Source organism: Carassius auratus, chromosome 41 (assembly GCF_003368295.1).
Source record: "Carassius auratus strain Wakin chromosome 41, ASM336829v1, whole genome shotgun sequence".
Lineage (NCBI taxonomy): Eukaryota > Metazoa > Chordata > Actinopteri > Cypriniformes > Cyprinidae > Carassius > Carassius auratus.
This window is the reverse complement of record NC_039283.1, coordinates 19,706,955-19,733,442: the sequence shown is the minus strand read 5'-3', so window position 1 is coordinate 19,733,442 and position 26,488 is coordinate 19,706,955. Positions and strand designations below refer to the sequence as shown.

Below are 26,488 nucleotides of genomic sequence, written 5' to 3'. Positions count from 1 at the left end.
GTATATATACATTTTATATACATAAAAACTCACTTGGTCTTTCTCACATGTATACCCATCCATCTTGTGTAGGTTTGGAGGACACTAAAAATATGGAGTTTTACATTTTAAAGCAGGTTTAGAATGGCATACTTTTTACTTATTTTTTAAATAAATGTCATATGCAGTATATCAGGTAGAGTAGGATATGTGAATTTGATGTATGCATAGAATAACAGTATGATTTACTAGATTTGTAGAAATGTGCAATATACAGCAGAGCACACTGAATGTAATACTGTGTCCCATAATGCAATGTGTTTGACTTGGATCAGAAGCTATATCTTATATAATCATGTTTATATAAGTGACTGCTATACCATTAAACCGATTAAAAACATTAAGATACAAAAAAAAACTAACTCATCTACATCTCAGATGGCCTGAGGGTTAGAAAATGTTCAGAACATTTTCTTTTTTTTAAACTATTCCTTTGATGAATTTATTCTACTGCTGTATGATGTGTTGTGAGATGTACGTAACATTGCCCTCACCTGGCTGGAGTTACCAGTGCACATTTCAGGTATGTCACAATCATTGACAGCGTCACGACAAAGCACACCCATAAACTCCAGCTACAGAGACAGCACAAGGATCATTAAAAGTCACACGCACAAACAGAAGGCTACAGAGTTTTCTTGTTCGACTAAGTGTATACCTGACAGTTCTTACAACAGAGACCATCACTGCATTTGGCTCCTTGAGTCAACATACATTTCTTGCAGCAGTTCTCCCCTTCTCTAGCACACTCCTGCAGAAAGACAGAAAAAAACCTGAATACATATGCAGTGTCAGATTAATGTGATCATGATGTTGATGTAAGATCACTCACGGCTGGGTTTCCACAGTCGCACTCCTCTCCTGCCTCCACAAAACCGTTTCCACACTCTGGAGGATCCAAGAGCTACAGAACAAAAAAAGAGGTATAAAGCAAAAGCATATATTTTATAATAGTTCATAAGAAAAGCATTTATTTGAAATAAAACTATTTAGTAACAATGTCTTAACTGTTCATTTTGATTAATGTAATGCATCCTTTCTGAATAAAAATAACTATTTCTATAAAATATGTAAATAAATTCTTTCTGTCCCTAACTTTTGCATGCATAAAACTTATAAGTGGTCCAATTTTGTGGAACTTTTGCTGGAGTTCTGGAGTGCAGATTCTGTGTGGGTTTGGTGACATACTAAGGAAATTGTATGCTATGAACACACAGACAGAACTGAAGTGGGTTTACCTTTGAAGGTTTGTTGAAGAGACACGCACCACCTCCACTGTTCAGGAAATCATGATACTCTTCCACGTTACAGTCAGAAAATCTCTTGGGTAAGTAGAAGCTGTTAGAGAGATCCACAAAGCACTAGAGTCACACTGCCGAACTTTACTTCCACGCCCTGTGTTTAACACAGCCACTGAGACAGGCTATTAAAAAAAGTGTTTGTAATGCTAATCAAAGTCTCAACTGAGCTGAAACTGAAAAGCAACAAATCTTAGCTCAGTCAACACGTTTACATGCACATTGTTTTCTGATTAAGGTATTCCAGCCTTCTAATTCCTCAGTGCTGCACATGTAATCATATTACAAATAAACTAAGATATGCATTTTTTTCCTCACTACTCCTGTATGGAAATACTGGAGGCGCTTACCAATAGAGGATAATTATTTTCTTTGGCCATATGTAGAAGAATAAGTGGATGTTCCTATTGCAAATTTATCATTATTACAGGGAAATACCAACAGCTATAAATACCAAAGGTTCTGTGGCAACTGCCTCTTTTTCATTCAGACCAGCAGAGGGCAACAACCAGATTTGTTGAAAATAGATTGTAAGAATCAGTCAATTCCCTGTATTTACAGGCAAAGCTTAACTCTTCAATATGGTGGACATGCAGTGTATTACATGCTTATTAGCATGCTTCTTACTTACAGATTGGCTGCTTATTAGTACTTATAAAACACGTATGAATGCCTTATTCTGCATGACCATATTTTCATATAGTCATGCCTTTTTTCTTATGAACGCCCTGCAGTCCACGAAGCCTAGTTTGGAAAACCCTGGTCTGAAATACCATTCTTCCTTTTTAGGTGAATCCTCTCTGATTCTGATGACACTTTCCTCATTTTTACGTCTTTATCCTCTAGATTCAGTTTATCTACTTGTCAACACAGAGGTGTGGCAGTACGCTCAAACTGTACGAGAACGCTGAACACTGCTCAGCTTGTATCAGCTGGGTCGCTGCCCTCAATATCATTTCGAGGCTGTAAGCACTATTCCAATCTCTGACACTCTGCAACAATGCAGTTTCAGGACGCCGTAACCAGAGGCTGAGAATCAATAAGTGCATATCTCACAGTATGCCATGTGTGAGTGGTTACTCTTCATTTACCAGATGCTGAGTGTCATCCTGGAATATCAGGTCTTACCTGTTTGAGCATGGGTAATTAATTTTAAAGTGTTGCAGACTTTTTCACAGGATTGTTAAAAATGGAAGACACACGTAAAGGGGGAAAACAGAAAACACAAAACATCCTGCCACATTAACAATAGAGTTAGTGGATCAGATCGGACATGCAGGTTTCATGGAAAATAAACCTCTTAAAACATCCATCAATGGAGAGACAGATCGACATGAGTGTGTCTGTCTGAAAGGCCATTGACACTAGTGTTAATATCATGAGCCGTGATAGTGTGCTGTAGCTTTTAGGAAATTATGAATATTTATTAATATATCAAAAGCAACCCAACTACATCATATGTGCATGTCGAAACCAGAGGACTTTCTCATACTCAGAAGTTTGGACTTTTTGCCCCAATAGTTCCATATTCTCCTGATAGTGAAAACGTGCTTAGCTCTGTGTGGTGATTACAACACTTTTTTTTCTCAGTTTTTCATCTTCTACACATGATATTTCAGTTTGGAGGTCCAAAGGAGGAGTTGAGGAAACCTTTGCATTGTAAAAACTGTCAATGACTAATATATGAATTCAGAAACATGACTTGAGGAGAGAGGAAATCTTATTTGAGAAGCTAAGCAAACAGCAAGATGGAGGGTGAACACACACTGGGAGTGCTGGTGTGAATTTCAGCTTACGTCCTGTCAGTAAGCCATTACACATCAGATGGCAGATGTCAGTCGCTTTTGTCACCATAATTCTGATTATCTAATTGTATTATAAAAGCAGACTTTTGTATTAGAGGTAGACTGTGTGTGTGTGTGTCACACATGCTTTATGACGTTTGGCATTAGCATGAAATCATGATTGTTCTGTTCTTTTGTGTATGAATGACTGCAGACAGTTTTAAACACTTTAAAGGGGACATATCACGAAAAATTTATTTTCCTTGATCTTGTGAAATAAAAAAAGTGATACTGTTAGTTTTGGATCTCAAAACTTCCATTCCAAAAAAAATAAAAAAAATAAGCCTGTTTAATTCTTGGAGGTGGAAAATACTGAAAGATCTTAGCCAATATTTTCAGACTGAAATGCATGATATTACCCCTTTAAGCTGAGAGGAGCCCAATAATCCTCTCTTAACGAAACATGTACCACTATGAGCTATCAGCCGAATTAAAAACCAGTAAAAAAGAGCACACAGGAAACTACAGAATATTCCAACACAATGCAGCTTCTGCCATATTGCTCTCTTGACTGAATAAAACTGAGGTACTAATGCTATTAGATGGAGTGAGGGGCTGAAAAGACTCAGCAGCTGACTGGTCGACAGGACACGAGCGAGTAGCATGACACAACCAAGCGTCTGCTCACCTGCTGTCCCATTTGGGATTGGGGGGAAATGCAAAAGGTATTAAAACACATGGATAAAGACAAACCAACACAACACAGACGCACAATATGACATGAACAAAATCGCATCACCTCACATCAAAGCATTTCTCAAACAACCACTGTGAACATTTCTGAATCTTATTAAAGCATATATACTAATCATTAGCTGTGGTTTGTTATTCTGTTAATAAAATGTTTTAATTTGAAACTGACAAACACTGTCTGTACATGTTTGACCAAGGGCAAATTTGAAACGTGAACAGTGAAATGTCTAAATCGACATGTGAAATGTCAACAGTGGAGAGCCAAGCATAGAAAATCAGACTAAAATGATCAATAACACTTTCTCAAGACAATTTGAGGATATCATGCTCTTATTTTACACAGGAGTTCATATTTCAATCTTACAAAAATGCCCTATTTCACCCCAACATCAAAAGAAAAAATATAGATAGATATAAACAAAAACAAAAATAAAGAGAACAGAATTTATAGGGTTTATTAAGGGTAATTAAGAACATTAACATTCATCTGGATGTCTTCTGGAGTTTTTGTGTAATGTTCAATTGTGATTCTTATTACTGTAATAAAACAAAATAATGTTTGTTTTTTTGGCACATTACAATAAGACTTGATTTTAGGGTGAAATGTGAATGTGAAATCTGCATATTTTGTGGAAGGCTTTGTGAGATTCACTTTCACAGACTGTAATGCTAATTTACCCACGCATCAAGAGTCTGTGAGGCTCCCATGAAAATGATAATGGGACACAAATACGAGTAAGAGCTGAGACAGATGAATTGAGAAGCCAAATTATTTACTGCCACCTAGTGGAATTCACATAGTGTAAATCTGTCTCAAAGTTTCTCACTGGCTGCCAGTTTACAGCATCTGACGTGACAGAAAGTGTTATGGATCAGCAAGTGGCACAGATTTCAAACACTGTTACGTTGACTACATTTCATTTAGAGTTATTAAGCAACAAAACACAGGAACACAGACTCAGCACAAAGCATGACAGGCTGTTTTAAGACTAATATGAATATCCAATAGGGTCTCAAAACATTAGTCAGTTATGTGTATGTGTTAGGAAATCTATGAAATCTTCTTTATTAGAAACTTACCCAACATCATCCATTATGCAGCCAGACCATTTATCTTCACACTTGCACTCCCCTGTGAGGGAAAGACGAATTACAGTGACAAACGATGAGAGTCTGTTTGTGAGAGTACTTCTGTATTTACTGACAAAATACAAAAAATATCAAAGTTAGAATAGGAATCGAGAAAACTCACCATTTAAAATGCGTTTCTTATCAGAAAAGATGCCGATATTTTGTCCTAGTGACTGGGCGAGAGTTATGGCCATTTCTTCAGTCTTTCCATACTAACAAATTAGAGGGAAAAAAATCACCCAGACTGATAAACAGATTAATCTTCATTAGTTAAAAGCATCTTTCATAACCACAAACCTCATTGACTCCGCCTCCTTTTGTGAGTGAACAGACTCCGCCCATATATGAGGCTCCTCCCCAGTTGCTATGGAAGCGGTTTCCCCTAGAAGGAGAGGGAAAACTGATTAGAAGTGCCACTTTACCTGATCATAAAACTAATGTCTGCTTTGTATTTTTTGATAACTTACGAGAAAAGGTGAACGGAGTCACACTTTTCTTTAATAAAGTCTCTTCGGTACTTCATAAACTCTCGTAATGTCACCATGGGATCGTCGTTGATGTTAAATCTGTTGTCTGCAGCCCATGTTTCCATCGCAACCAAGACAATTTTAGTGTTGAGTTGCTCTTTGAAGTACTGCAGATACAAATAAAACATTGTTATTAACAAGAGGGGAAGAAAGAATTCTATCTTTTTCAAGTAAGTCTGAATCCACAAGACACAGATGATGACTGCTGGATGATGGATGTTTTTTAGTTTTAATTCTAGAGCTCCATTTTGACATATTGAACAACAGACTGAAGCAGATAAATGCCAACTGTCTCTCACAGAAAGAGAAAGAGAAATGGAGGGATGTTTATGTGACTGTCAAGGGCAGACAGACTGACAAACAAGCAGATAAAGCAGCTCATGATGTAACTGTCAGAATACAACAAGGTCTGTTTGACTTGGGAAACCGATGAGGATCAGGCTTCTGTTTAATGGATTTGCAGTGTAAGAAAAAAATATTAAAAGGATATATATTATTAAAGTGAATAATAGAAGACTGAATTGTATATATCAGCAACTTACCAGATCAGCCATATTTACAACAGATTTGGCGTAGTTATTCGTTTGTCCAACGGAAAGACGATGTTTCTTGTACTGGGAAAAATGAATGTGATTACATAGTCAAATGAATGCATTACAGGCATTAAAAAAGAAAAAAAAGGATAAATTGGTTAATATGTTGGTTAATTAGGTCACTCATCTTACCATTAAATGATCATTTATGACCATCAGCTCTATATATTTGGTCTCATCTGAAACACTCCGTGGATTTCGCAATATCTGTGTGAGAAATTCGAAAGTGCATCAATTTCATGTAGTTTATGACTCTGATTAGCTCTGAGACAGTGACAATGAAACTGGAATCATAATGATTGGATTTAGGGGTGTACTAGAACATGCTCTCATGCTTGGTGGTTTGAAAAACACATTATTTTTCACATAATTTACATTATTAAAATACCTTTCTCCCCAGCTTTGCACAAAGGCTTGATTAGTTCCGGTTTTGATTAAGGCCCGCCTTCCAAAAAATGCAATGTGTTGTGATTGGTTAGCTATCCAAGTGCATTGTGATTGGCTAACAGTATTGCCACGCCTATTGTCAAAGTAGCAAGTTCCAGATGTCGTCAATATTGCCATCAATATTGATTCAGACCCCAAGAATATTGAACAAAAGGATCACGCAGAAACTTTGCACCCATGGATATCGCAAGACATATTAGAGTGGTAACGTTATTGTTGCTGTTCATTTTTTGTTTGCTTTTTGGCTAAATCACGTTTAAGAAAGGATGTCAATAACCACTTTAAAACAACTGCATTTACTATGCACAGATAAGTTCATATGTATTTTGTTTAATGTTCTTTAATTCTAACATTATAACATAAATTGTAGTGAAAATGTTATACAGTTGAATTTATTTATAGCATAGTCCAGTGTTTCCCACAGAGTCACTCTATTTGTGGCGGCATGAATATGCAAATTCATTATCTGAGAGCAGAAGGCACTGTTGGAGTGGTAGAGATCAAGGTTGGTAAAGGCTGTACACAGCAGCGTTCTGCTCACAACGCTGCTTTATCAGAAATTACATGCATGATGAAATATAAATGAGATCCAATTCTCTGACATGTAGATAGTCGGTTTCCTTCAGAAATACAGTGATATGAAAACACCCGCACTCAATACATGGGAAACACTGTAGTCTCGTGATTGAAGTGTAAATACTGCAGAATTTTAATCATATTCTAATCTTTTGTGATATCACAAAAACCCGGAAAACAACGCTATAGCCTAAACAAGCCATTTGTTGTAGTTCTTGAAAAGGGATTTTTTTTTTTAAACGAAATATCTGCCTTTGGAGTGGACTTTGATCTTTTTTATGCCCAAACGTACACACTGACTAAAATTCAAAAAGTGAAAAAGCACAATAGGACCTCTTTCACACACAAAGTGGGGAAAATCTAAATGGAACAATAATAATTGAAAATATTTTAAATCCCCAAAAAACAATGTATCACACACTCTGAAGTTTTGTTCATTCTTGTGCATAGACTGACATGCACTGACACTGCGTTGTCATGACAACAGCAGAGTTTAAAAGTTGCACTGAAGCGAGTACTGCATGTTTTATTCATATTTTGTTAAAGCCTTAAAGCAACATCAGTAAAAAAATTCTAGACATTCTAGAACAACAGAATCAAATGATTATTCTATTATTATTTTAAGGGGTCAAATGATGTTGCTAAAACAACATTATTTGATGTATTTGGTGTATTGAAATGTGTTAATGGAGTTTAAGGTTAAAAAGCACATTATTTTCCACATACTGTACAGTACTGTATCTTCTCTATGACCCACCTTTCTAAAACCCATTGATTTTTACGAAGCGTGGTGTGCTCTGATTGGCCAGCTATCCAGTGCATTGTGATTGGCTGAATACTTCAAGTGTGTGATGGGCATGTTACGCCCCTTAACATACTGTGATGCCCTGTCTGGCCGGAGCGATGAGACATAAACATTAAACCCATCATAAACATGATATAAACATGATTTCTAGTCATGTCCTCATTTGGAAGGCCAAACAAAGTAGTTTCACTTTCTCAGTATAACACACAGGGTCTTTACAACATGACGGCGGCAACAACAATACTACAATGAGAATAAAAGGTATTTCTTCTTTCTTTGCATGAACATCTGGGTGGCGTTATGCAAATCTTCCCATCCCACATTGTGATGTAGATATGTGTGGGTGTGTTAGAACGAGCCAATTTAGGGGGGTGTGGTTGACTCTTAACTTTTATAAAGAAAATCTATTTGGATTTGAGACTTTAGTCTTTGCAACTTTACAGATCTTTTTTATGCACCAAGAGCTTGTAACATTCCAAAGAGAAAGGAAAATTTTAATCTATTTTAAAAAGGAAAGCATTCTGAACTATTCGTGATTCCCAATCCTATTGACAAACATGTTTCATATCATCACCCTTCAGCATGCAAAACATGAGAAACAGCTGATCTATTCATTAGTGCCATAAAGAGTCCACAGCCCTGCTGTAAATATTTGATGGGGATGACAAGAAAGACACAGAAGAAACAGAAAGAGAGCAGCACTTACAACAGCACTGAAATCACATCAGATCACACACACACACACACACACACACAGAGAAACCATGAGCCATGCATGCTTTAAGTATACACACCTGTCTCTTTTTCCTCCTGTGGGAGGCACTAGACAGTGGAGGGTTCTGGAACAGTGTCTTTGCCAGGTGATCTTAAACAAATATATTTACTATCAGAATGGACACTTGAGCACAAAGTGCATGCACACAAAACTAACTCATTCCTCTTTATTAATTATCCCCCATGGACCCTTATATATAGTATTTGCATGCTATATACATCATGCTTTAAACTGGAACACGAGATGGTTCATACCTGCAGAAATGAAGTCCTCTGGGAGGTCCAAACCAGGAGACTGATAAATCATGTGCACATCAACCTCCTCCTACAGGGAAAGAATCAGAGGATATGATATGATTCATATTTGTCAAATGCCCTTTTGTAACACTTAGATAGTTTGACGGGACAAACCGTTATGTTTGTATAAGAAAGAGACAGACAGCACATATAATAATGCAAGTCACATTTTGATTTAGGCAATTTGTGTCTAAAAGTTCTAAATGTACTAATTACAATATTCTGTAGGCCTAAACAAGTTTGTTACAGTATGTTACAGTTTTGTTGTTTTAATTAATTTTCCTCAAAAGATTTTTGAAACGTTTAAACAGAATTTGACTTAAAAAAACATGACTATCCTATTCACAAATGTGACATCAAGCTTATTGTGAAGAAATAGTTAAGACAGTTAAAAATGATGAGATGGAAAATGAACGTTTTGACTATCGTTTGTTGGAGGCTCTAAAATACAACTCGATTTGCTTGAGAGGAGGCTCCACAGACTGTGTCGTTTAAATTAGCAAAATAATTGTCTTTTAAAATGCCACTGTATAATTGTCACACTGTTAATTTGAATATTTATACTGGTTTTGCGTTTATTCACATTACACTGATGGTTTTATTGCACAAGTGAGCGCACATGTGACGTCACAAGGCACCCGCCTCAGTGAGTTTGTGCGCGCTCCCGAAGAGTCCCAAAATATAAACACTACACGACGAAACCGGACAGAAGATCACCAATTGCGTGATAAAATGACAGTTATATCGCCAAAGGAGTCGTTTGAAGCTCACTATTAATCAGGTACGTGCGATATACTGGTCTTAAAAAAAGCGTCACTCGGAGGAAACTAAAGCGCAACAGGTTGTATCATAATGTTAGCTGTTAGCTGAGATTAGCTTGTCAACGCTCGAATCTACTTTTAATTAATCAAAACAAACCATAAACACCCCTGTAACTTTAAAACAATATAACTTTAAAATAAGTATCTTCTGATTGACACAGCAAGAAAATGCTAATTCTTACAGAGTTGCTAATGTCTGACATTTTTTGTAATGACAGCTTGCGCACAACTCTCCATGTAAACAGTAACGTTACACATACCTATTTTACATATACACAGATACATTTATTGTGGTCTACACTTAGAAAAACACATCAATGCTTAATACACACACTTATACTTAATACGACTCATATTTAAACATTGCAAGCATCACTGGTTTCTGACTCATCTTTACTGTATGTTTGTGAAGGAGTGGACATTACAGTAAGATTTCCAGTAACGTACACTTTCTGTATTTGCATACAATCTTATGAAACTTTCCCTTTTGTAAGCAAACTTGCAAATTACCTTAAGACTGCAGAATGAAATATGGATAAATAAAAACATAGCTTTTTTCTCATCACCCCTCTTGTCTAAAAATGTCATTTCATGTCCCCTTTCCCCACTAGGTTCCAGTTTTTCTCCTGCCTCCAGCCATGTCTTGTCGTGACGTTCACGCCACCAATGCTTTCGCCTTCATCATCGCAATGCTGTCAGTGGGTGGTCTGATGGTCGCCATGCTCATTCCCCAGTGGAGAACCACCCGCCTTCTCACCTTTAACCGCAATGCTAAAAACGTGACCGTGTACGATGGCCTGTGGACAAAGTGTGTGCTTCGAGATGGTTCTTCAGGTTGCTATTACTTTGATGCAGACTGGTATGCCAAAGTAGACCAGTTGGACCTCAGACTACTTCAGTTCTGTTTACCTGCAGGTAGGTGCTAATGATGGGTTCAATGAACTTGTTCTTCAGTTAATAAAGCTGTATTAAATACATTTTCCTCCCAAATTAAATTTTTTCCATTTTAATGATGTTTTAATAGCTTCATTTTAAAGAGGCCATATGATGATTTTGACTGTTTTCTTTTTGTATCTGCTGCTTATGTATAAAATCCGCAAAGTTACAAAGCTCAAAGTCTCCCATAAAGGGATTTATTTCTTCAAACAGAGAACACTGCTCCAGACTTGCCTAAAATGCATTGATTGAAGCCTAGATATTACTTCTGCAAACATCTACATCACAGTTTAAAATATTAGCATAATGCCTGCTCAAAGGCATATGCAGAGAAAGACGGTTAGGTGAACTGTAGTCTCAGCCTCAGACGTCACGCCCACGGACCGTTGGCTGAATGCCTGATACATACGGCACACAAAATTGGAAATACTTAAGGAGTTTCTAAGTAGTCATTGAAAAATGAAATTATACAGGATTTCCAGGAGATGTGTGTGTCGCATTTTTTAACGTTGTGCCTGGAAACAAAGATCAAGTGCCTCCTTAAAAGTGGCCAAGGTTTCAAACCAAACAGATTGTAGTTAAGACCTTTGGGTTTCTGCGTCTATATGACAAAGTTTTGTCCAATGTAATGGTAAAACACTCGTGATGTGACTCTTAGAGCAGCTCTGGAGATGAAGTTCATTTGTAGTGTCCTATGACCTATATATAATGAGACAGTGGTTGCTGAAAACACAAGCTGTGCCGCTCATTTACTTATTAATCTACTTCATATTAAATGGCAGTCTTTTTGTAGTTTATATTCACTGACACTAATCCATATCACAGTTTGATTACATTTACAGCTCTACTTTTATTTATCCAATTTGTGCCAAATTCCAGAACATTCTGCATTGTACACTAAATAACTTTTTTTTTGACTGGTTTCAGTTATTCTGTCCTCATTTGCGTCACGGAAATCATAGGGTTTATTCTGTTGACATCAGCCTCTTCTCTCCACAGGCCTGCTGTTTTCCAGCTTGGCTCTTCTGCTTTGCCTCACTGGCATGTGTAAAACTGCTTGCTGCTCCAAAACTCCTGATGACATCAAGAACTCCCGCTGCTTGGTCAACAGCTCAGGCTGCCATCTAGTGGCTGGGATGCTTCTGTTTCTAGGCGGGGCAATTGCCATGCCACCCTCTGTCTGGTTCCTGTTCCACACGCGTAAGCTTAATGAGCGGTATGATAATCTGTTTGCTGTTGAGTTTGGGGTGTATGTGGCCATTGGCAGTGCTGGTGGGCTAATCCTAGCCGCTCTGCTGATGCTCATGTGGTATTGCATGTGTAAAAAACTGCCTTCACCCTTCTGGCTACCTCTACCTGAAGTTCCTGCAATGACCAACAGCCTCTCAGCTCAGCCCCTCATGGCCAATGGCTTGCCTTCTCCCATGACATATGGGCCCCAGAGCTTCCCTCCGGCTGTTCTGGATGCCCCCACTTTTTTCCCAGCACAGGGTTACCCTCAGCCTGCACCTACACAGCCTATGCCGCCCCATGTCTACATGCCACAGATGTCCATACCTGATGGTTACGGTATAGAACTTGGAGCCTCACAGGCATATAGTTACGCTCCCTCTCAAAGCTACGCGCCTTCTCAGGGATATGCCCCATCTCAAAGCTACGCCCCCTCACAGAGGTATGCTGGGCACCGCTATTCCACACGCTCCCGTATGTCCGGCATTGAGATTGACATTCCTGTCCTTACAGACTGACAATGAGTTAGTTGTTTCAAATCAAACAGGTAAAACTGGTGTTCTCTTCCTATAAATTAGTAATGGTAAATTAACTGTGGCAGGGAATTTGAAGTGAACAAAATAAAGTGAAACTAAAAGAAATGCCTTTTATTCAACTGATGTAGCCAGGTGCCTCTTAGTAATAGCACTGAAAATGGCCATACAACGTAAAAATTATCAAACCAATAACACAGGTGCAATTAGAAAGTTGTGTACCTCTCTCAATGAGTTTTATTCATAAAACCCAAGCAGTACACATTTCTGTGTAAACTGTTCATAATTTCCCTGAATATGTTGCATTGCATTGAATTCAGTGTGACAGGTTTACGTATTATGTACACAGAAATTCATTCCGTTCACGTTGCATGACCTTAAGTCTTTTTTCTGCTTTTAAACCTCAACACTAACACTGAACTTTATGTTGATGTTAAGCACTGTTTTAACCTGTTAGTGAATATGCCTGCTAACATCTAAATGTGATTAGTAAATGCTTAAGAGACGCAACCTACAGTTTTATGACTGCTTACACTATTCCTACTGTCAATGCCATGAATTTTCATATTTGCCTTATTGTTGTAATAACTGAACATCATGTTTTTTTTTTTTCTAAATTTCTGATGTTACATAAAGTGAAGGAGAAGTAGATTTACCTGCTGTTTATTATTATTTTTGCAATGGAAATACATTTTTATTTCCGTTTTGTTTTCAGTTTAAAAACTGTCAAGATGCTACATGAACACTTGTGTAACAGAATCTGTTTTTATTTTATTTTATATATGTTTAAGGGTTCATTACTCATTTCTGCCTGATGCCTTCGAGCAGTTTAGCTACTGTTATCAAGACTGTACTACCACTTTTTGATTTATGCTTTGTAATTAGCCTTACATGAGCTACAAACCATGAATGAAACACTACACTGCATTCCACTCTCTCCTTTTAGTGCAAATGTTTATTGCATTTTAAAGGTGTCACACCAGAGAAGTCATTGCAGTGTAACTCAGAGCATTTTAATTAAATGCTGTAGTAGTATGTTTGTTTACTGTTACATAGTCCATTGCTACATTTTTTTTAAAAACACTAATGTCTCTAAAACAAATAGTTCCTATAACATTGCCTATGACATATTGCACAGATCAATTTCATCTTGCCTGTTTCTACAAAGCTCTATTGCAAAATGTTTATGTCATTTTTAATATGTTTTTTAATACATGTATATGTGTGTGAGTGTGTGTGTGTGTATATGTAACCTGTATAGAGTACTAATGTGTTGATTGCAATTGATTAAATTAAATCTGCTGATTTATTGAAATATAGCATAGAGCTGTCCCTTGTTGTCTGAATAGCATTTCCCTAATATTTCCCTAATAGCAAAGTCCCTAATATTTTTAAATAAAAATTATTAGGTAAAACGTTTATTATATTGAACAATATTTAATTATTTTTATCTTTAGTTTTTTTTAATCAATATTTTATTAATAATTTACCCAAAATTTGTTTGCTATATGCATTTTATGCTTAACAGATAGAGTACAATGTCGAAAGCTTACAAACCATTACAAACCTTACAAACCATTACAAATCAGTCACTTAGGTTCCTTTTTATGTGGGATGGCAGCTCACTAGGTTTTGGAACAGAGAGCCAGTCAGTCTCGAGATGTTAAACAAAAGCTGACGTGAAATATCAGACAACTACAGTATTCAACATTTACATCACTGCATTTAGCAGACACTAGCGATTTAAAGTGAATTTGATGTGCGTATTATCAGATAAGCATTTCTTGGGAAATGACCTTGCTATTGTTAGCACCATGCTCTACCAGCTGAGCTACAGGAACACTACACATCCTGCCAGCAGACTTCTGCACGCTTGCACTCGCTGCCAGGGGGAATATCAGTGAGCTAGATAAGAAAGACGAGGGAGACACAGACCTCGTTTCTATGGAGGTTGTTCCAGTCCACCACCCATATACTCACGTATGAGAGGCAGCACTTAGTGAAGGATTAGCCATATAACGCAGATGGCCTCTCAGATGTATTGGTTTAAAATAAGATGGGGTTTTCTGTATTGGAGCAGAGGAAGGGGTGTGAGTGTTCTCTTGGGGACTAGTTTATGAATAGAATGCAGGTTGGGGGATGGCACACTTTCATTTTTTTGGAAAGTGTGTTAAAAATGTTGAGGGGGTGGGGTGCCTGCTGCCCTGTTCCAGAGACGATCACCCACCCCCAACACCAACAGCCCAACTGTCCTCTGAGTCTAAAAAGACATGGAGAGACAAGTAAGAGATGTCTCTCAAAACACAAACACGATTTTAAGCAAACTAAAGCCTTGTTCAGACAGTTAGCCCAAATCTGATATTTGTGCAAATCTGATTTAAATCAGATTATATTAAAATACTCTGAATGGCAACAAACGACATGGAATTTTTGCAGATCCGTTTCGAGCTACATTCATATGTGGTTTAAGTCCTATTCAAATCGTATTCCTAGAAATCTGTTTCAGTCTGACCAGTCAGGTAAGATTTAGCATAGCTTTTTCACATTCTCACACCACGTAAAACATAAACAGTTGTAGGAAACTTGCTAAATGTCTTTGCAGAAACAAGCTTTTGTAGTTGCGATGTGCAAACCAAGTGGAAAAAGAAAATATACCTATTGCAAGAATACACTTTTTGAGTTTTGAAACTCAACTCGGAAAAAAGTCGCACATTCCAGCTTCCTGCATATTTGCTGCTACCTCATAAAACAAAATATAATCCAGCGTGACGGCAACATGTTGTCATGTCATAAAACCACAGCTGTATTGCTGTTATTGTTTCAAGCGCAGGCGTAACAATGCAACGGCATTGCCATAGAAAGTACCCACTGCAGATATTCAGTAAAATGAATGAGTGCTACGGGACACACAAATCAGATCTGAACAGTTGTGATACACAGTGTGGAGAGTCATCTAGCTCGGATTCCAATCGGATATTCACAAAAATCGGGATTTGGGTTGACTGTCTGAACAAGGCTTAATTACATCATGCATAATTTAATTAATTGTATATATCAATATTTGATATTTATTTTATTATTATAAATTAAAATGGTGTATCAGCAGACAGAATTTGGCATCATAAATTATCTAGTTCTGTCTTTTATATTATTTATCAATATTTGCTGTTATTGTCATAACCTCTATTAGGTTTCACTGTTTAATGTTAGCAAACATTAAACTACTGTTAATAATTTATTATTATAAATAATTATAAGCATATAATCAGTAATATATGCACTACTGTTCAAAAGCAAGGGGTTAGATTTTTTAATTGTTTTGAAATACGTCTCTTATGCTCACCAAGGCTGCTTTTACTTGATCAAAAATAAAGTAAAACAGAAATATTGTGAAAAATATTTACGATTTATTTTCTAATATAACATTTAAAAAAATAATTTGGGCATAATATAATTGAGGGCAAAGCTCAATTTTCAGCAGCATTTAACTGCAATCTTTAGTGTCACATGATCCTTCAGAAATCATTCTAATATGCTGATTTGGTGCAGCTTTCATTAATAGTAAGTTCAAAAGAACAGCTTGAAATATTTTCCACTATAATTCCATTATTGTCCTATAGCTAACTATTAATTTTGTGTAAATAAATAAATACATTATTATTAATAAACACAAATGTATTATTATCACATATATATTTTATCAAATAAATTAAATGATTGTTTATACTTCACTGTGTAAAATTTTAGAAAAGCTATATACTACCATGCAATAGTAGCTGTAATCTTACCTATTTGGCTAAGGACTCAAATTATTTCCAGTCAAGCAAACGTCAATCATAAAGAACTGCTGTTTCAGAGGTGGAATACATTATTACATTGTTTTCTTAGGACTAACATGGACACTGAGGAAACTGTCAAAAAATCTGAAGTAAAGGTAAAGTAAAGAATGTCCACTTTAGTTTCATTATGACTTCAGGTAGGTTGAGAGGCAGAGGCGCTGCATGTTCTGTGAGCTTTGTGCAGGATCCAGCAGTGAGAGACGCTACAGCGGCCAAAGAGGGACACATTTTCATGTCCCCCGCTGCAGTGCGAGGCGGATAACAGATGCATGTGCCATATGGTACACAGGACGATTCTGTCCCTTTGGTTTCTGACTGTGTCTGACTGAATCAGATCAGAGGACTGCCCTGTTGCTGAGACCCCCAACACGCCAGGTCACAGGGTTGATACGAACTATGACAAAACCATCAGCAGAAAGACGACAAAGAAACCGAGTCATTTCTCAGGGTGAGATGCTCATAAGACAAGCAGACGAAGCAGTGTACAACAAAAGTGAGAAGATAAGGATTCCTCAAATTCCCACTGAAGAAATTTAATTAACTTGCTTATTAACTTGGAGATAACCTAGAAACCAGTAACAATCAGATACATGACATTATTTTCCACATTATTGTGTATACAAGTGTTTATAAAATCTTTAAGCATTATCATATATATATGAATATTTAATATACATTTACATTTATAAAGAGATAAACATTTGTGAGAATTATGCTGAATTTCATTCATTAAGTCATTTCTGATGGCATAAAGATGGACTTATAATATTTGTGACTGAACAGATACAACAAAATTGTGAGAAAAAAAGCAAACTGTGAATGGATCATAAACTCCCTCCTGTGTCACTAAACAGGTTTCATTCTTTCATTAATGAAAGAACTTCAACATCTCAGCCTTTCACTGCTGCTTTAAATGACACAGATCTCTTCATTATCATGTACCTCTGTGAGTCACTTAATGAATCAGATCATCGTTCTGTGACTGAGAAATGATATTTCCTTTCTAAAACCTCAGTGTCTCAGTGACACAGCTTTAGCTTGTCTTTCCCGGATACACCATCCTCGTTCTCTGCCAGTGTTCACATGGGATTCTGCCATTAGCAGATAATAGCTGTGCTTTTGCAGAGTCAGGTAACTCTATCGACTGTGTGAAGGGCTTATCAGTCAACATATGACCTGTCTGCACTGGAAAAACCCTTTTAAACAGCTCTGGGGTGTTTCCTTGCCTCAAACAATCACTATCAAGTTCACAATCACAGTTTAATCTACAGACACCTTAAAACCAAAGTAAAGATGGAGCAAGTATATAAAAATATATAAAAACTGTGGCAATACAAAAATTATTTGTACTTTATAGCTAATAAACAACATGATGACATATATAAATCTCATAATACTGATATGGGCACTATTTTCTTTGTTTAATGTAGGAATCCACTATACTTACACTTGTAGTATTCTCTCCTCCTGGTTCAATCATGTATGTGTGGTTCCCATCAAAGAACATTCCACTAGAGAGAAAGAAAAAGAGAGAGATGGTGATGCATATACTGTAAAAAAATCATGTAAAATAAGGGTAAAATACTGGCAACAGAGTTGTCAGCAATCTGCTGTAATTCTATGGTATGAATACTGTGAAACTGCTTTACAGCATATTACCGTAAAAACAAAACACAGTATTTTTCAGTATTTCTTATTTTACAGTAAAATACTGACAGCAGAGTCACTAGCAATATACTGTAATTCTACGTTATTAATACTGTTAAATTATTTTTAAATCATATAAGGAAATTAAAAACACAGACAATAGTAATAGGCTAATAAAAGGCGAATATTTATAAACATGAACACCCAAAATGGACAAAAATAGGCAAGATTAAAGGGGTCATTTGATGCGATTTAATGTTTTCCTGAACCTGGTAAGGGGCGTAAAATTTCTGTCACATGCTCAAGATAGCTTGCCAATCAGAACACACCACGCTTTTCAGAACGATGAGCCTTATAAAAATCAATGCATTTCTGAAAGGCAGGGCATAGAGGAGCAACAATAATATTCATGTGGAAAATAATGTTTTTTTTTCACCTGGAACTGCGTAAACACATTGCACTACACCAAAAAAAATAAAATAAAAATAAAAATTATATATATATATATATATATATATATATATATATATATATATATATATATATATATATATATATATATATATATAGATATATATATATTTTATTTTTTATTTTTTATCAATGTCATATGACCCCTTTAAGAGCAATGTGAACATTTTTATAAGAAAAAGTGCATAAGAGTACAAACTCAAACTCAGTAATATAGCTTATACAGACAAAAAGAAAATGTGTTTTAAAAGTTTAACAATCAATAATGTGTAAAAACTAAATATAACAAATAATTTGGTGTGTTTTACAGTGCCATAATACACATGCTGAAAGCCTTAATAAGCACTGAAAGTTGGGAATAAATGATGTATTACAGTGCATCGGCAGAATTTTACCCTTTTCTATTAATGTGTTTATAAGCACTCACTTATTATAAGCATTCTCAAGCACCATTCCGGCTTGTTCAGTTCCAGCTCATCGGTCACCGATAGGGTGAATTTGGATGTGAGAGAAAACACTTCGACAAAGACCTCCAGTTTTAAAAGAATGTGCTCCTCACTGTCAGTTTCAAAATTCTCTCTTATGAGATTCGTTGTGTCATAAGTGCAGAGAACACGAATGGTTAGTTTGAGGCAGCACTTTTTCAGTTTCAGTTCTTCCCGCTCATCACAGTCTCCAGTCCAGTTTTAAAAGAACAAGCTCCCCAGTCCTCACCGCAGTCAGGTTCAAAGTTCCCTCTCCTCTGATCAGTTTTCTTCTACTTTCCACATATATTCCTGTCATGAGCGGCGCAAACAAGGATAGGCAAAGACTTACTTGTTCTCAAACTCATGTGAAACAACTGTTCAGCACCACTGTGCTATTGCTTTAAATTGACAGCCCAGAATGCATTGCGTACTACAGTACAAAACTTTAATACATAGATACAGTAGATTAGTGTTGAAAATGGGCTGTAAATTAACAGCAGTTGCTTACCGTGAAAATTATTTGGATTGTTTTCTACAGTACATTACCGATACAATGGAAAACAGTACTGTCAGAATTTGGCCATTACTTTTACAGTGGTTTTTTACAGTGTAGTTAGTATGTTATACAGTTTAGTGGCCATTATATTAAAAAGGAATGTGATACAAAAACATGCTGATTAAAGATCATTTAGAATTAATGTTGAATGTTTCTTACATCCACATTTAAATTGTAATTTTGCTAGCTAAATCTATCCAATTTAGACTTACAATTTAAACGACTTAACATTTAAAGAATTGAATAAAAACTGTCATTTTTTTTAATTAGAAGCAAAGTTTGTCAAAAAACTTGGATGCTGGTTTGACACAATCTTGATAAAAGTTTAAAAAGCATTTAAAGTTGGAGGTTTCTATCTGCCTTATATATACTAAGATGAAATCAAAGGTTGAAGTTCTTCAGAATTCTACATGACTCTTGCTTAATTCTGCACAGTATACTGTATACTGCCTGCTAATTTTGAAAAAACATGCAATTAACAGCTGTATGCTACATTGTTGCACATAAACCTCACCATGCTGCATAATTCATTCAATCTTGTATATAAAAGTGGTTACTATGCATCTTTAATGCAATTTTGTCCACAAAGGTTTAGCATACGGTAATAAGATTGATCCATCTAGATGTTTCAGTGCTGACTGTCCAAATGCAGGTAATTCTCACACTTGTTTTGTGGAGACTGCGTTTGTGTGTTGGTATATCTGTGAGTTCAGACATTGTTCCCTTTTAGCTTTGAGACATGCAGAGAGGATATCATTCTCTGCTCTGATGGAATTTATCTTTTAGATTAATCAGTCGGTGACTCTCACAGAGCCTCCAGACGGAGCACAGACACTCAAGGTGACTTCTGAAAGCATTTGAATAATAAGCATTTTGGTAATATAAAGCCTTTTAGCCTGACTACATTCATGACATGCACACTTGAATGAATCATGAAAGAATTTCAGTGGAAAACCAAAAAATGAAGATTCATCAAGACAGACACTAGTCTCACATTGTTTCTCATTTAGAGAGAAAAAAAAAAAAGACAGACAGATAAATAAAAATAAATTAAATATACTTTTAATGCATCATGCTGCTTGTGTCCAGTGTAGACATAATGCAAAGGATCTTAAAGTAACCCTAAGCCAAGTTTGTATCATAATAGAACAGTCAGTCAATATAACTACATCAATAATGGCTTTAGGTCAGTGATCTGCAAAAGGTCAAATAGCTCTCAGTCAATGAGGGGTTTTAAAAGTGTCTGCTGTAGGCTGTCATCAGCAGCCCGTGACTGTTAGAGTGTAATGCTGTATGTCTGACCCATGATATGACATTTGGATAAACCACTATAAAACTGCAGTCTCATAAGCAGATATCAATTACTCAAAGTATTATTACTTCTCTTATATGTCACAGTTTATTTACTCATTTTTACAGTTCCATTTGGGGTCAATAAGAGAATAATGATAATTTGTATTTCATAATATCAAATTAATTAGTTTTAATGAGATTAATATTTGTCTTATCAACTAAAATTAATATTTTATATATTTATTTAAACATACATCAACATTTAACAAAAAACATGTGAACACTGTCCTGGAATAATAACATTACGAGTATACTATATTGTAATACAATTTGTTGAATTTTTTTTTATTCTTTTGCCAAGAAAGCATGTGCAAGCAAACAACAACAGCAATTAATTTCCTCCTAAATCTGTGCATATGTGATCCTTTGAGGAGAAGATATTAAAGCTCTAAACATTCAAGAATGATGACTATGTATGTGAAGAGCACTGCTGCTCTATTTCTGAGCTGCATCTGACCTGACATTCACATAAAGAGAGAGAGAGAGAGAGAGAGAGAGAGAGAGAGAGAGAGAGAGAGAGAGAGATCGAAATGACCTGACTCCTTTTCTCACTAAAAATACAGACGGATGGAACTGAGCTATCCCAGAGGGCCATGCATAGAGGTGGTGTGTGTTCATAAGGCTCTATAGAGACTAACTCAATTCTCCTCAGGCACATGAGCGGCTCAGGAACACAGCTAGGTTTACTTCAGGTTTACACGGCTGGTAGACAATAATGCAAACATAGATCTTACAAACAAAACATATATTACATTTTCCACTTGCAATAGAAGATCAAAAGGCCAGATGTGATGCAATACATTACAGCACCAGTACATGGGAGAACGAAAGCATCAGTGTGTAATATGAGAGGAAGATAATAGCATGCTGTAATTATACAGCTCTAATTGCTGAATGGGTTAATCGCAGCTTTGGCCTGCAAACATGTGTTTCTTTATGAATGTGTCTTAGAAAAAGACGGACAGTTCTGTGGGCAACTGTAACTGCTTTTGTAAACTGTTGTGCTTGCATGTTCATTCAGACGTGGGGCACATCTTTAGAAGGACTTACTGTAATCCATGGCAAGTTGAAAGCGCCACATATGACTTTGGAATATCACGTACTTTCCCATGGTAGTAACAGTGTTCTCCACCCTGCAGGGACAAACAAACAATTATCACAAACAGCTTTAAATGTGGCTAATTCAATCAGAATTTAGTAAGAAAAGTCAGAAGGACCATCCCTCTTATAATATTAGATTTATTGTTTTGTTTTTAACTTAAATGCAGCATTATGTGAAGCAGCCGTTGCTGGATTTATTATTCATCTGTTATGTATAATCAGGATTTGCTTCCATCAGTTTCCAAATAAAAAGAGAAAATAATCAAATGAGACAAGGTAATCATGCAAGTAATTTATTATATATGGAAAATATTATATTCAGTGGTTTCTGTTATTTTCCTAGTGATATTAAGTGCCAGTTTATCAGGAAGTGACGGTTTAGTTCTTTTTGATTTGTTTGGATGGAAACGGTGCTTATTCGCAAATGTTTAACACTGTTTATGCAGCACAGTTTTGCACACATCAAATTCGCAAATTTAGATGGAAACATAGCTAATGACTCTTTCTGTATGCTACATCGTTACACCAGTAGGTGGCGACAAATGACTGTCGTTATGAGTGAATCACTGACTCGTTCTTTGAAACGATTTGTTCAGAATGCCAATTCATTCATATCTGTGAGTGAGTCACGGAATCATGCATTATCTTTCAAGAATAAAAAACACTGAGCCACTGAAACATTCATTCAACAGAATCATTCATAAACGCTGATTCATTCAGGACTGAAGCGCCACTACTGTGTGTTACTCAGAGACAAAATGGTTCTGTTGCAGCTCTATTTGGAAATTAAAAGTAGCGGAAAAAGTAACAGCCATTATTGTGTCTAAAATGTAAGCAACATTAACTTGTATATTGAACTTGTATAAAAGCAGTATCACCAATAAGACTAAGATCATGGATTGTTGTATTTTATGTTGATATTAAATGTATAAATTCTGCATGTGTGTGGGTCAACATTTATATTGGCCACTTTTGTTAGTACTGAAGTGATCGGAAGACTTGTAAGAGCATTCCTGAGTGTGTTTGTTATTTATGAAATGTTTTTAGTGTAAGTGCTCGACTGCCATTAGAGATGCAGGTTTTTCTCTTCCTGGTTTTTCTCTGAGGACTGAGGCTGCAACATTTACCAGCAGATCAATTTCATTTCATCCCTCTCTCTGCACTGGACAAAAAGTGTCATACGTTGAGTTTTATCCATTCTTTTGCTGTTCTCTTTCCTCTAGCTTGCTCTGGAGCACTTCTGCTTCTTTTTTCCACATGTAGCACTTTCTGTCCTCAGGGGTTCTCAGCTAATCAAGAACTGAGGACAGTCTCTACCACAACAACACAGAGACATTCCTGAAGAGTGCAGTTGTTGTAGAAACAGCCCCTCTCAGAATAATGACCCAGCAAGCATTAGTCCCAAGAATCACAGAGAGACAGGCTGGGTCCAAAATAATACATTTTTGGTTGTATACACACACAAAAAAAAGTAATAGTGGAGTAATCATGAGCTAAAGGTTTAATATACTTCTGGTCTAAAGCAGATATTTATTTGATATTGGAATGAGAGTTTATACTCACTTTGTTGACAACTGACTTCCCCTCTTTTGTTATGTGCCTCTCAATGTAATTTGATGATAGAAGATCACTGCAAAAAAAGTGAAAGTTTGTAAAAAGTTATTACATTTTTACTAAATGTAAGTTCTATTCTACTATTTTGTTAAATATTATTCTGAAACTTGTTTTAAATTAAAACAAATCACAGAAATCTTACAAGAGTACAGAACAAAAAAAACTTGATTGCATTTCCTAAAGAAAATAGCAGGGCTTGCAAAACATCAAAAGAATAAAAGCGTCACCTAAGGTTAGATTTTAGGCTTTGGTTCAGAAATGGTCTGGAATGTTATGACCGTAAATAAATGCAAGTGAGCAAATATCAAACAGATTTCAGTATGCAAATACTATAATGCTGCCATTGCAATTTATACAATATCTCACATTTCTTAAAGAGAAAATAAATATACAGCACACTTAAGATAAAATAATTTAAGATTAAATATATTGATAAAATTAAGATTACACACACACATATATATTTACATTTACATTAAGTAATTTAGCAGACGCTTTTATCCATAGTGACTTACAAATGAGGACAATGGAAACAAACAAAATCAACAAGACAGCGATGATATGCAAGTGCTAAAACAATTCTTAGCTAGCTTAACGCAGTACACATAGCAAGGTTTTTTAAATTATTAAATAAATAAAAAGAAAACAGGTAGAATAAAAAAAGAATAGAGCAAGCTAGTTTTAGAGGCCTTTTTTGTTTCGTTTTTTTAATTAGATGATAAAAAGAAAACAAAGAGATAGAATACAGAAGCTAGTGTTTTTTTAAGAAAACAAGCAGTTAGTAAATAAATAGAGTGCAAGTTTAATATATGTGTGTGTGTGTGCGCGCACACATTTTATGTAATTCTATATATTTTTACTGGTGATCTTTTAATCTTAGACGTGCTGTATATACATATTATAAGCTTGAACCTAAAAAATACTTGCTGAAACTTAGTGGAGAAATAGAAAATAAAGGAAAACAGACTGCCTGATGAATATGGGCACTGTAAATATGATTCATCATCCTCCCAAACACTCCTGGTGATCCTGGCATCACACATTCAATGAGCAGATCAAATCAACACTGATGTCACTCATGTGTGCAGCTTATCTAACAGGGGCCTGAAATGGAACAGAATCTGGAGAGTTATGAGCACAGTAATCCTGCAGAGAGATCCATGGATGATTTCATACATCACAACTCACACTAAGTGGTGTTCAAGGACACTTTAGTTTGTGTGGCAAAGCTGGACTCAAAAAGTTGTTCATAAACTGGGTCGAGAGATTCACTGGGAGAGCACACTGTTCCCCTGGAGGATGATACTTAGTGACTGTAGCATGTAAATAAAACCAAACTATATGAGCCAAATGATATAACTGCAATGATCACAAATTGGCAATGAAGCGAAAAACAGACTGAGCGCAGGAGGAGAGATGGGTGAAAGTGTCTCGCAGCAGGAGCACTGACTGTGAGATTAGTTACTGTGAGCTCATCACTAGGACAATCACAGCATGACATCAAACCTGCCTTTAAAGACAGAAACACTCGTCTTTAGCAGCAGTTCACTAAACTAGGTGATTAGTAGGGTATTTATAGAGCCACAGTACCATAACAGGAAAAATAATACGTTTTTGTATTTAAAGACTCATTCTGTGGTAAATGCAAATGTACATCAAATATATGTGACTGTGAGAAGGAAATCAAAACAAGCAGACAGAGAGAAAATGACTGAGCACTGAAAGAGGATCAGAACAGGAGCAGAGGAAGATAAAGAGGGAGTGATAAAGTGGGATGTCAAAGGAGAGATACATTGTGATAGATTATAAGAGCTGCCTTTGCACACTCACACAAAAAAGCATATACAGTTGCGTCTCCTTCCCCAACCCTTGTCAGAAAAAGGTGGGTGAATTTGCTGAAAATAATCTTTTTTTTTTCTGACCACAAAACTGCATTTTGTCTATTTTTTAATAAGTAAATAAAACAAGAAAATAAAGCTTTATGTCATTATGTCAATTGCAACATCATAATCAAGGTAAGTCAGTCTCTCTCTCTCTCTGTTAAAGTGCATCTGCAACTATGCTTTTGTTCCATTTATTTCCATTTTGGTGACTGAATGCAATTAATATGTTTTATGTGTCATCAAATTAAGTTCAAGATAATAAATATTATTATAGAAAACATTTTATAGGAAAAATATTTGAACATTCTAAAATGTATGTGTGTGTGTATTACATATGTATACTGTATTAAATTTGATCATACATTTAACATTATTTTCTAATAACAGTTTTCCTAAAATTATTTTTATAATATTTATAATATTTATTCAAATATTAATAATTTTCCCTTATATAATACTTTTTCAATATATTCAAAGTATATTTCGTTTATTTGTTCATGCAGGGGACCTCTAGAGATCTGTTAGCAGAAAAATCTAATACCTGTCCTGTGTTTGCACTGTCCCAGTCTAAGCAGAGGTGGAAATCTGCAGTGTATTGTCCTTTGTGAAATGCAAAGTTGATGGCAGATTTCTGCTTTAATTGCTTTGGGATTTGAATTATTTATAAGGAAAGCCCCATAATTCCCCATCCCATTCCAATCCATCCCTCTTCACACACACCCTGCCCTAAAAACATTTAAATATGGCTCCGTCACATGACTACAAAATGGATCTCATTTCTCATGTAAAGCTTAATGGACTGGTCCATTGTCAGAGAGAGAGGGAGAGAGAGAGGTAGAGAGAGAGGTAGAGAGAGAGAGAGAGAGAGAGAGAGAGAGAGAGAGAGAGAGAGAGAGAGAGAGAGAGACATGCTAATTAAAGAAGAGAGGGAAACCAGAGAAATAGAAATGAAGGGGTTTGCAGCCAAGAGAACAGATTGTGTGTGAAGTAGTGCTGCTTTTTCTGTGTGTGTG

At 36.0% G+C, this 26,488-nt stretch overlaps 2 protein-coding genes across 5 annotated transcripts in view; one reads left to right on the top strand and one right to left on the bottom strand.

Moving 5' to 3' along the window:
• LOC113059201 (disintegrin and metalloproteinase domain-containing protein 22-like) overlaps positions 1-26,488 on the bottom strand; it is a 51,732-nt gene that overhangs the window by 13,823 nt on the left and 11,421 nt on the right. For all 4 annotated transcript variants that reach the window (XM_026227535.1, XM_026227532.1, XM_026227534.1 and 1 more), the window contains exons 4-19: positions 23,542-23,608; positions 21,928-22,010; positions 17,831-17,894; positions 8,983-9,052; positions 8,748-8,818; positions 6,258-6,332; positions 6,075-6,146; positions 5,473-5,639; positions 5,303-5,387; positions 5,127-5,217; positions 4,955-5,006; positions 1,278-1,377; positions 872-943; positions 698-790; positions 534-614; positions 34-84 (exon numbers count right to left, since the gene is read on the bottom strand). In XM_026227535.1, the coding sequence (XP_026083320.1) occupies positions 34-84; positions 534-614; positions 698-790; positions 872-943; positions 1,278-1,377; positions 4,955-5,006; positions 5,127-5,217; positions 5,303-5,387; positions 5,473-5,639; positions 6,075-6,146; positions 6,258-6,332; positions 8,748-8,818; positions 8,983-9,052; positions 17,831-17,894; positions 21,928-22,010; positions 23,542-23,608 (1,294 nt within the window). The remainder of the gene's footprint in view (positions 1-33; positions 85-533; positions 615-697; positions 791-871; positions 944-1,277; positions 1,378-4,954; positions 5,007-5,126; positions 5,218-5,302; positions 5,388-5,472; positions 5,640-6,074; positions 6,147-6,257; positions 6,333-8,747; positions 8,819-8,982; positions 9,053-17,830; positions 17,895-21,927; positions 22,011-23,541; positions 23,609-26,488) is intronic.
• On the top strand, positions 9,654-13,864 carry LOC113059202 (claudin-12-like). The gene is made up of 3 exons (XM_026227536.1): positions 9,654-9,805; positions 10,457-10,760; positions 11,781-13,864. Exons 2-3 carry the CDS (start codon positions 10,484-10,486, stop codon positions 12,527-12,529), a joined length of 1,026 nt encoding a protein of 341 aa, XP_026083321.1. The 5' UTR covers positions 9,654-9,805; positions 10,457-10,483; the 3' UTR covers positions 12,530-13,864.